A 12,106-nucleotide genomic window follows, 5' to 3' on the forward strand; every position below is an offset into this window, starting at 1 on the left:
GGTTAGGTGGATTGGCGATGATAATTTTTTTTATTTCCTTTTATAATTTTTTAAATTTCTTTTTATAAATTTAGAATACCCAATTCATTTTTTCCAATTAAGGGCCAATCCACCTACCCTGCACATCTTTGGGTTGTGGGGGTGAAACCCACACAGATAAGGAGAGAATGTGCAAACTCAACACCGACAGTGACCCAGAGTCAGGATTCGAACCTGGGTCCTCAGTGCTGTAGGCAGCAATGCTAACCATTGTGCCACGTGCCACCCCCATTCTCCCCGTGTCTGCGTGGGTTTCCCCCGGGCGCTCCAGTTTCCTTCCACAGACCCGAAAGACGTGCTGTTAGGTGAATTCTCCCTCGGTGTGCCCGAAAGGCGCCGGAATGTGGCGACTAGGGGATTTTCACAGTCATTTCATTGCAGTGTTAATGTAAGCCTACTTGTGACAATAAAGATTATTATTATGTTGGTTAGGCCACAGCTAGAGTATTGTGTGACTTTTCCGGACTCCACATTATAGGAGGGATCTGACAGCACTGGGAAGGGTGCAGAGGAGATTTACCAGGATGTTGCCTGGGCTGGAGAGTGTTAGTTATGGAGAGAGATTGGATAGACTGGGGTTGTTTTCCTTGGAGCAGAGGAGACTGAGTGGCGATAGGATTGAGATGTATAAAATGATGAGGGGCAGAGATAGAGTAGACAGGAAGAAACTTTTCCCCTTGGTGGAGGGCTCAATGACCAGGGGGCAGAGATTTAAGGTGAGGGGCAGGAGGTTTAGAGGGGATGTGAGGGGAAAACCTTTTCACCCAGAGGGAGGTGGGAGTCTGGAACTCGCTGCCTGAAAGGGTGGTGGAGGCAGAGACCCTCAGAACATTCCAGAAGGATTTAGATGTGCCCCTGCGATGTCAAGACAAACAAGGCTGTGGGCCGAGTGCTGGAAAATGGAATAGTTAGGTGGTTGTTTTTGACTGGCACAGATGTGATGGGCCAAAGGGCCTTTTGTATGCTGTGTGCCTCTTTGGCTCTATGACTATCTCCTAGAAGAACAAGGGCAGAAAACGCATGTAAATGCTTCCACCTCAAAAGATCCCTCCAAGTCCTACACACCATCACAACTTGGTGATAGAATAGAACCGTAGAAAAATAGCAGCACAGAAGCAGGTGGCCCACCCTGCCCAATCCAGCATGTAAGTAGTTTACAGCACTTAAGGTGCCCATCCAGGTACTTTTTAACAGAGCTTAGGGTCTCTACCTCCGCCACCAACTCGGGCAGCGAATCCCCGACTCCCACTGCCCTCTGGGTAAAAAACGTTCTTCCTCACGTCCCCTCTACACCTTTTTTTTGAACAAACAATTTTATTGAGGTATTTTTTGGCATTGTAAACAGTTACAGATTACAGAAATATGCAAACATCAACGGGAAACCAACACTTCAACCAAACCATAATGCACATACCCTCTCCTCTCCCATAGATACTGCCCGCCTATTTATCCCTCCTACTCTAGTCTAATCTCCCCCCCCCCCCAACGCCCCACCTGCTGACATTCACTCTCCCGTGAAGAAGTCGATGAATGGTTGCCACCTTCGGGCGAACCCCAATACAGATCCCCTCAAGGCGAACTTGATTTTTTTTCCATACTTGACATGTCCGAAAGCCACAGTTCGGTCTTCGGGGGCTGTGAGTCCCTCCATGCCAGCAGTATTCGCCGCCGGGCTACCAGGGAAGCAAAGGCCAGAACATCGGCCTCTTTCTCCTCCTGGACTCCCGGGTCTTCCGAAACCCCGAAAATTGCCACCTCCGGGCTCATCACCACCCTCGTTTTCACCACCCGGGCTCCACCTTCTGACACTTATCTTTTTTTAAATAAATTTAAAATGCCCAATTCATTTTTTTCCCCCCCCCAATTAAGAGGCAATTTAGCGCGGCCAATCCACCTATCCTGCACAACTTTGGGTTTGCGGGGGTTGAGATAAGCACACACTTTCCAACACACTGGGCGACAGTGAGGATCAGAATTCTGAGTTGATAATTTCAGTCAGGGCGCGCAAAGAAGCCCGACCTCCACCACGCCTGCGAGCAAGTAATTCAACACAGAGTGAGCGCTGAACATGGGACCCTCTACTCTGTACATAAGAACATAAGAACATAAGAACTAGGAGCAGGAGTAGGCCATCTGGCCCCTCGAGCCTGCTCCGCCATTCAATTAGATCATGGCTGATCTTTTGTGGACTCAGCTCCACTTTCCGGCCCGAACACCATAACCCTTAATCCCTTTATTCTTCAAAAAACTATCTATCTTTACCTTAAAAACATGTAATGAAGGAGCCTCAACTGCTTCACTGGGCAAGGAATTCCATAGATTCACAACCCTTTGGGTGAAGAAGTTCCTCCTAAACTCAGTCCTAAATCTACTTCCCCTTATTTTGAGGCTATGCCCCCTAGTTTTGCTGTCACCCGCCAGTGGAAACAACCTGCCCGCATCTATCCTATCTATTCCCTTCATAATTTTAAATGTTTCTATAAGATCCCCCCTCATCCTTCTAAATTCCAACGAGTACAGTCCCAGTCTACTCAACCTCTCCTCATAATCCAACCCCTTCAGCTCTGGGATTAATCTAGTGAATCTCCTCTGCACACCCTCCAGCGCCAGTACGTCCTTTCTCAAGTAAGGAGACCAAAACTGAACACAATACTCCAGGTGTGGCCGCACTAACACCTTATACAATTGCAACATAACCTCCCTAGTCTTAAACTCCATCCCTCTAGCAATGAAGGACAAAATTCCATTTGCCTTCTTAATCACCTGTTGCACCTGTAAACCAACCTTCTGTGACTCATGCACTAGCACACCCAGGTCTCTCTGAACAGCGACATGCTTTAATATTTTATTGTTTAAATAATAATCCCGTTTGCTGTTATTCCTACCAAAATGGATAACCTCACATTTGTCAACATTGTATTCCATCTGCCAGACCCGAGCCCATTCACTTAACCTATCCAAATCCCTCTGCAGACTTCCAGTATCCTCTGCACTTTTCGCTTTACCACTCATCTTAGTGTCATCTGCAAACTTGGACACATTGCCCTTGGTCCCCAACTCCAAGCCTGTGACTGAGCTGGATAACCCCTGCAGCCAGACCCCAGAGGGAGTTACCTCTTCCATGGCAATGCCTGGCCAATTAGATTCGACTCACCGACCAATCAGCGCCCTTTCTCCCCTGTGGTATAAATCTCCGTGCTCGTTTTGAAATTTGGCAGTCTTGTATTTGTCCGGATGAGGGTGAAAGGCTTTGGCAACTTGCCTCCCCTTTCAGCAATTTTCAAGCTTCAAATTGTTAAATTGCTCCAGTATTGCAAGGGGAGTTTCCTAAAAAATGTACTCTGTGTGCTCTTCCACATCCAGTTGGGGCTCCCACAGCTTGGCAATGGTGGTTGGCTGCATTGGCAAAGTTTCTGCTTGCCAAAGGCCATTTGAAAGGGGTGGACGACTTAAGCTGCTTCTTTTTAAAAAAAATATATTTATTCAAGTTTTCAGCCAATTTTCAACAAAACTACCCTTACAGAAAAAAGAAACAAGAACACAACGCGCAAGAATTGTACATAGGGATTTCCCCAAAATACAATAGCCCCCCATATAACAATAAGAACACAGATCGGGAAACACCCCACCCTAACCCCAACGCCATCCCAAGAGGAACCCCCCCCCCCCCCCCCCCGGGTTGCTGCTGCTGCTGACCTCCTCCTAAAGCTCCGCGAGAAAGTCTAGGAACGGTTGCCACCGCCTGAAGAACCCCTGCACGGCAAACTTTATCCTCTCCAACTTCCTTTTCTTTAAAAATAAATTTAGAGTACCCAATTATTTTTTCCAATTGAGGGGCAATTTAGCGTGGCCAATCTACCTACCCTGCACATCTTTTTGGGTTGTGGGGGGTGAGACCCACGCAGACACGGGGAGAATGTGCAAACTCCACACGGACAGTGACCCAGAGCCGGGATCAAACCTGGGACCTCAGCGCCGTAGGCAGCAATGCTAACCCGTTGCACCGCCGTGCTGCCCTATCCTCTCCAGCTTGATGAACCCAGCCATGTCATTAATCCAAGCTTCCACGCTAGGGGGCTTCGCATCCTTCCACGGTAGCAAAATCCTCCGCCGGGCTACCAGGGACGCAAAAGCCAGAATACCGGCCTCATTCGCCTCCTGCACTCCCGGCTCGTCCGATACCCCGAATCATGCTACCCCCCCCCCCCAGCTCGGCTTGACCCGGGTGTTCACCACCTTGGACATAGTCCTCGCAAAGCCCCTCCAAAATCCATCTAGCGCCGGGCACGTCAGAACATATGGGCGTGATTAACTGGGCTCCCCGAGCACCTCAAACATCTGTCCTCCACCCCAAGAGGAACCTACTCAACCACGCCCCTGTCGTACGCCTTAAGCCGCTTCTTACCTTGCGAGGGAGCCTCAGCTGAGTTGCCGCGGCCTCAGTTGAGTGTCTGACTAATCCTTGGAGCAAAGGTGTGGATCTAGGTCTCCCTAATTCGCATCGTCCCTCGAAACGAAACTGATAAAAAGCGAGTTCAGGGCAGATGCAAAACGACTTTGGCAGGCTTGGCTCGACAGGAAAGACAATGAGGCGACCGTGACAAGAGAGAACAGCTCAAACTTGTCGGGGGTGCCGAAACGCAAATGCCGACACAAATCGGCATCTTGTGAAAGAGAGAGAGAAAAAAAGAATGTGCATTTACATAGCGCCTGTGGCAGCCTCAGCATGCGGCAGAGCACTTTGCGGCCGATTCAGTAATTCTGAAGCACTGCCTCCGTTGCACGGGAGGAAATTCGGCAGCCAATTTAAACGCATGATGTGGACTGGGGTGAGCACAGTAAGAAGTCTTACAACACCAGGTTAAAGTCCAACAGGTTTGTTTCAAACACGAGCTTTCGGAGCTCCGAAAGCTCGTGTTTGAAACAAACCTGTTGGACTTTAACCTTGTGTTGTAAGACTTCTTACTGTAATTTAAACGCAGTGAGCTCCCACAACTAGAGACGTGACAATGTCCAGCTAAATGTTGATGTGCCGCTGGTTGAGGGTGACCATTGGCCGGGATAGGTCCCCCGCTCAACTTCAGGAAGGCACCAGGGGGGGCAGCACGGTGGCACAGTGGTTAGCATTGCTGCCTACGGCACTGAGGACCCGGGTTCGAATCCCGGCCCTGGGTCACTGTCCGTGAGGAGTTTGCACATTCTCCCCGTGCCTGCGTGGGTTTCGCCCCCACAACCCAAAGATGTGCAGGGTAGGTGGATTGGCCGCGCTAAATTGCCCCTTAATTGGGAAAAATAATTGGGTACTCTAAATTTATAAAAAAAAAAGGAAGGCACCAGGGGATCTTTTACGTGCCACACAAGAGGGCAGAGAGGGGCCTCGTTTTGACATCTCATTCCAAACGACAGCACTGGTGGGGCTGGTTTAGCTCATTCGGCTAAAGCGCTGGCTTTTAAAGCAGACCAAGCAGGCCAGCAGCACGGTTCGATTCCCGTACCAGCCTCCCCGGACAGGCGCCGGAATGTGGCGACTAGGGGCTTTTCACAGTAACTTCATTGAAGCCTACTCGTGACAATAAGCGATTTTCATTTTCACTGCCCACAGTGCCGCGCTCGGGGGGTCGGTTAGCTCAGTCGGCTGGACGGCGATGCGGAGCGACGCCAGCAGCACGGGTTCAATTCCCGTAACGGCCGACGTTATTCATGAAGCTCCCCCTTTCCCCCATCTCAACCTTGCCCGCTCGCCTGAGGTGTGGCGATCCTCGAGTTAAATCAGCTCTCTCTCAACAGGGACCTGCGGTCCTCGAGGACGATGGCGTCTTTCACTGGGGTGTCGACTGGAATTCCTCCTGGAATTTCTCCTCAAATCCCTGGGGCGGATCGTTGAAGCCCAACGACCATAAGACATAGGAGCAGAATTAGGCCATTCGGCCCATCGTGTCTTCTTCCCTCGGGGGCAAGCGTGATATACAGTGAGCCACACATTGAGTATATTATGATACATATTAAGCATAATGTCTGCTTCAAATGCTTCGATTTATTAATGGATCTTGAACAATTTATGAATCTTTTTGACTGGTTAAAATCAAGAGCCTAAAGCAGTTTATTTGCATATTAATTTTCTTTTTTATTAATAGCTGTGTGTGCTGAGCTGGTCTGGACATCAGCAGTTTCCTTACAAAAGTTACAGCAAATATTTTTCAAATCGCAGGGATTTCTATATCCACACAGAATCTAAAGTGGGCTAAAAGAACGAAGAAGGGCGGATTTTCTTTTGAACATCCTGACCTAGTTATCTTTCTTCAGAGGCAATTCGCCTTGTATTTGTCTTCCGATAAAGTTCCTAGAGTGTTGTTTCAGTACAGCTTCCCCGCTGATCCAGGAAGGAATTATTCCCTCTCTGCAAGGTCCACCAGATGCTTTTCAATCTCTGTCTCGCGGAGGGTCCTGTCAAGAAAAAAATAAGGCGATTATAAATGTAACCTAAACGGTATAAACAGGATTAATGTAGGACTGAGTATTGTACCCCCCAGACCTAGAGGCCTGTGTAAGGTTGATCGGAGACATGGGGCTGGATTCTCCGACCCCCCCGCCGGGTGAGGGCTTGGCCTCTAAAGGTGCGGAGGATTCCGCACCTTTGGGGCGGCCCGACGCTGGAGTGGTTCACGCCACTCCATCCCGCCAGGACCCCCCGCTCCGCCGGGCAGGGGAGAATCCCGGCCCATGTTAAGACCTAGACATGGAGATAGCTGGCTCCTCTGTTCCTCAGACTAAGTGTTGACGCCGGGGCAGGATTCGTGGAGAATACCAGGTCAGGCCCGCTAATGACATGCAAACAATGTTTACCTGTTTTCTGACGGCGCGGTTGAGAATTGCGACTTGGCGTGAAACCAGCGCCCGCCACACTTTTGGCGTCAAAACCGTGAGGCAGCAGTGCTAACCACTGCGCCCCCGTGTCTAGACTGTGTCTGTTAAGGAAGCCCGTAGTCCTCTGCAAGCTAAACAGCGGGGGTGGGGTTTTTAGGGGCGGCACGGTGGCGCAGTGGTTAGCATTGCTGCCTCACGGCGCTGAGGACTCGGGTTCGATCCCAGCCCCGGGTCACTGTCCGTGTGGAGTTTGCACATTCTCCCCGTGTTGGGTCTCACCCCCACAACCCCAAAAGTTGTGCAGGGTAGGTGGATTGGCCACGCTAAATGGCCACTTAGAGGGGCTGGTTTAGCTCACTGGGCTAAATCGCTGGCTTTTAAAGCAGACCAAGCAGGCCAGCAGCACGGTTCAATTCCCGTACCAGCCTCCCCGGACAGGCGCCGGAATGTGGCGACTAGGGGCTTTTCACAGTAACTTCATTGAAGCCTACTCGTGACAATAAGCGATTTTCATTTTTCATTTCATTTTCACAGATGAGCATGTTAGGTGGAGTGATGGGGATAGGGCGGGGCAGGGGGGTAGTGGGGCCTAGGTAGAGTGTTCTTTCAGGTCGGTGCAGGTTAGGTAGGCCGAATGGCCTCTCTCTCTCTATGATATGATATTCTATGAACCTGCCCTCGTAAGGCAACCCTCTCCATTCCAGAATCCAGCCCAGTGAACCTGCTCTGTGCCTCCAATGCAATGGCTCTCCTTCAGTAAGGTGACCTGAACCTTTTGGGAGGATTCAATGATGAAGAATGTGCAGAATAGGTGGATCTGCCATGCTAAATTGGCCCTTAATTGGGAAAAAAAACATGTTTTTAGGGGCGGCACGGTGGCGCAGTGGATTAGCCCTGCTGCCTCACGGCGCCGAGGACCCGGATTCGATCCCGGCCCTGGGTCACTGTCCGTGTGGAGTTTGCACATTCTCCCCGTGTCTGCGTGGGTTTCACCCCCGCAACCCAAAGATGTGCAGGGTAGGTGGATTGGCCACGCTAAATTGCCCCTTAATTGGAAAAATAAATTAAAATGTTGAAATTAAAAAAAGGATTGGTAGACCTGTGGCCTATTGATATAGGCCATTGAACTGAGTGGCCAAAGGAACAGTCTTGGAAATGATTGGTGTTCTGGCTTGGTCAGCCATCAGTTAATGCCCTATGCTCCAAATGATGGTTGTTTGAGTTTTGTTGAGGAAAATGGTAAAGTTCCGATTGCTGGTTTTGATCATAAGGGTCATTGGTGATATCCCTGGTGTCGGTTTCAAGGTGGTGAAAATAGCCAACACATCTGCATTGACCCTGGACAAAGGCGAGGGTAAACTGCAAACCTTGCCTGGTATGGAGGGTGCTAGCTCTGAAGAAAGGTTGAGTAGATTAGGATTGTTTTCGTTGGAAAGATGGAGGTTGAGGGGGGACCTGATTGAGGTCTACAAAATTATGAGAGGTATGGACAGGGTGGACAGCAACAAGCTTTTCCCAAGAGTCAGTTACAAGGGGTCACGATTTCAAGGTGAGAGGGGGAAAGTTTAAGGGAGATGTGCGTGGAAAGTTTTTTACGCAGAGGGTGGTGGGTGCCTGGAACGCTTTGCCAGCGGAGGTGGTAGAGGCGGGCACGATAGCATCATTTAAGATGCATCTAGACAGGTATATGAACGGGCGGGAACAGAGGGAAGTAGACCTTGGAAAATAGGAGACAGGTTTAGATAAAGGATCTGGATCGGCACAGGCTGGGAGGGCCGAAGGGCCTGTTCCTGTGCTGTAATTTTCTTTGTTCTTTGTAGAGGGATGCTCTGGGCTTCCAGGTTCGAATCTCACTGTGGTAAATGGTTACATTGGGGGGGAGGGGGGGGGGGGGGGGAGGCCTGAGGGGCTGAATGGCCTCCTGCCCCTCCCATGTAGCTCTCCATTCCTGAACTAATTCGAAGGGTTCTACAGACCTGAATTTGGGATTATCCGCAGTGACTACCCCAATCTCGATCTCCGCGGCTTTGAAGTCAAGCGCCAAGACTGTGGACAGACAGGAAATGGCAAGCTGTGGGTAGGGGTAAAACAAAAACAAGGGAAAATCTCAATTTAAGACAACATCACGTTTTTTGACATATCACGTTTTGTAAAAAAAGAGATTCAAGGATTGGCAAGAGCTTTTTCACAATATCACCTTGTATTTTGTTATGGGCCCAGGGTTTAGGGAACCCCAAAGTGTATCATGGAGTTCACCTGACCCACAACTTTTACTAGATTGTGGTATGGGGAGCACACGGCCCACTCTGCAGGTGTGGTACAGCAGAAATGGAAAAGTATTTTTGAAAGCAAAACAATGTTTATTCTATGAACTCAAGTTAACCTTTTTAAAGCGTACAGTGAACATCTTAGCAGGGCCGGCTCAAGGTACCGGCAACTCGGGCAGTCGCCCGGGGCGCCATGTGCCGGGGGCGCCATCAAGGAGTGCGTGACCGGCGTCAGAGACCCGGCGCATGCGCAGTTGGGCCGGTGCCAACCAGCGCATGCGCGGTGGCCGCCCCGCACAAACATGGCGGATGGATCCAGGCTCGCCGGTGGAAGAAAGGAGGCCTGCCGACAGAGAGACCGGCCCGCCGATCGGTGGGTCCCGATCATGTACCAGGTCACTCCGGCCCCCCCCCCCCCCGGCGAACGGAGCCCCCCCCCCGGTGAACGGAGCCCCCCCCCCCCCACGAAGGGCGCCGAAGTTCAGCTTGCCCGGGGCGCCAGCAACCCTAGGGCCGTTTCTGCATCTTAGCAACCATCAATTCAAATACAACCCCCAAAGACTACAACACTAAGTAATCCTTTAAACGTTCCTTTTAACATCCATGAGACTTAAAAACATAACCTTTAACAGAAGCACATCAGGTTAAAGTCACTACTGAGAGCAATTATTAGTTTTAAATCACCAAAGGGTCAATTTGCAGTTTTTAGATTACAGAGAGAGAGACTAATATCCCTTCTGGCTGTGACTGCAGCTATCCAGCTCTGAAAACGAAACTAAAACACACCCTGCAGCAAACAGCCTAAAATGAAAGGAAAAAGCTGACAGACAGTCCAGCTCCACCCACACTCTGACATCACTGATAAACACTCATTTCTTAAAGGTACATTTCTTAAACCTATTTTTTAAAGGTACTCTCACATGAGAATTTGCTTTGTGATTTTGTAGAGTAAGACCCTCCAAGGCCCCTCTCCAGGTGTGTTAGCGGTCAGAATTTGATACCGCGCCACGGAAGGAGGTATTAAGAGAGGTGACCAAAAGCTTGTTTTTAGGGAGCGTCTGAAAGGAGGGCGGGAGAGAGAAGGGGAGAGGTTGCCTAGTCCCCAGAGGTGCAGTGAGTGAAGAGCGTGCAATCGCTTGCTGCTTTGCAACCCAGGAAGTTTGCAGGGGAAAGCCACGTGGAGGCGAAGGCACCTTTCCGGGCCAGCTACGGCTCAGAGGGTCCCACTCTTGCCTCTTTATGTCGGGAGGTTGCAGGTTCGAGTCCCGCCCTGTGGAAGCCGGAGCCCACAATCTGGGTCGGCGCTCCGGTGCCGTACGGAGGGAATGCTGCACTGTTGGAGGTCCTGTCTCTCAGAAGAGACAGAAAATCGAAGCCTGGGCTACCCTCTCAGGTGGGTGTTAAAGCTCCCGTGGACACTTCTTCGAGGAAGAGCAGGGGAGGGGAGTTCTTCTCAACTCTCCTGCGTCAATACTTCCCTGAATTGGGCAGCACAGTGGTTAGCACTGTGGCTTCACAGCTCCAGGGTCCCGGGTTCGATTCCCCGCTGGGTGACTGTGCGGAGTCTACACGTTCTCCCCGTGTCTGCGTGGGTTTCCTCCGGGTGCTCCGGTTTCCTCCCACATTCCAAAGATGTGCAGGTTAGATGGATTGGCCGGGCTAAATTGTCCCTTAGTGACCAAAAGGGTTAGGAGGGGTTATTGGGTTACGGGTATAGAGTGGAAGTGAGGGCTTAAAGTGAGTCGGTGCAGACTCGCTGGGCTGAATGGCCTTCTTCTGCACTGTATGTTCTATGAATCAAGATCATTAAAAAAATAAATAACCCGGGCAATATCGCATTGTTTCTTGTGGGATCTTGCTGCCCATAAATTTACTTTTTAAAAATTAATTTACAGAATGTGGCCGTCGCTGGCTCGACCATCCCTAATTGCCCCTTCAGAAGGTGGGGGTGAGCTACCTTCTTGAGCCGCTGCAGTCCCTGTGGTGCAGGTACACCCACAGTGCTGTTAGGGAGGGAGTTCCCTATTTTGGACCCAGCGGCAGTGAAGGAACAGCCGATATATATTGCCAATTCAGGGGCAGCACGGTGGCGCAGTGGGTTAGCGCTGCTGCCTCACGGTGCCGAGGTCCCAGGTTCGATCCCTGCCCTGGGTCACTGTCCGTGTGGAGTTTGCACATTCTCCCCGTGTCTGCGTGGGTCTCACCCCCCACAACCCAAAAAGATGTGTAGGGTGGGTGGATTGGCTGCGCTAAATTGCCCCTTAATTGGAAAAATGATTCGGGTACACTAAATTTTTTTCTTTTTTTAATATTTCCAATTCAGGATGGTGAGTGACTTGGAGGGGAACCTCCAGGTGGTGGGGTTCCCAGGTATCTGCTGCCCAGCTCCTTCTAGATGATAGCGGTCATGGGTTTGGAAGGTGCTGCCTATGTCTCCTACACTGTGACAATGAAGACATTTCAAAGAAATGACTTCATTGGCTGTTAGGGATGTTCCAGACACCCTGAGGTTGTGAAAGGCTCTATATAAATGCACAGAGATTCTTTGTATTGAACCCAGATATTCCTGGGGGGGGGGAGGAGCTGGAGGCGGCATGGGCGCACTGGGGCAGGGGCTTTCGCTGACAGCAGCTCTATCCCCATGGCTCTCATGGCGTTCCCATTGACCTCGTCACTTTGCAGTGCTTGTGGTTAGATTGACTCCCTCACAACAGCCGACTGTCACGTTATTTGTGGTCAGCTCCCTCGGGGTGGGCAAAGTGAGCGCGCTCTCTCTCTGCAATTAAAACAGAAACTCCCTTTCAGTAATGAAGAATCTCAACAACCTTTTTTTTTGCCAAAGTGCTCAGCTACTCAAATAACCGCTACAAAAATGACTGGCGGGAATTTTTTTTTCTTTCTGATTAATGATTAATATTGAAAAGTGATGCGGTCGA

General features: G+C 50.3%; 1 protein-coding gene across 3 annotated transcripts in view; it reads right to left on the bottom strand.

Annotated features, from left to right (window-relative positions):
* Positions 1 to 6,138: 6,138 nt before the first annotated feature.
* LOC119958008 (proteasome subunit alpha type-6-like) overlaps positions 6,139 to 12,106 on the bottom strand; it is a 65,760-nt gene continuing 59,792 nt past the window's right edge. For 2 of the 3 annotated variants that reach the window (XM_038786268.1, XM_038786265.1), the window contains exons 6-7: positions 8,880 to 8,974; positions 6,139 to 6,483 (exon numbers count right to left, since the gene is read on the bottom strand). In XM_038786268.1, the coding sequence (XP_038642196.1) occupies positions 6,426 to 6,483; positions 8,880 to 8,974 (153 nt within the window). In that variant the 3' untranslated portion in view covers positions 6,139 to 6,425. The remainder of the gene's footprint in view (positions 6,484 to 8,879; positions 8,975 to 12,106) is intronic. The other variant, XM_038786267.1, reaches the window with a different exon arrangement.

This window comes from Scyliorhinus canicula, chromosome 27 (assembly GCF_902713615.1).
Source record: "Scyliorhinus canicula chromosome 27, sScyCan1.1, whole genome shotgun sequence".
Lineage (NCBI taxonomy): Eukaryota > Metazoa > Chordata > Chondrichthyes > Carcharhiniformes > Scyliorhinidae > Scyliorhinus > Scyliorhinus canicula.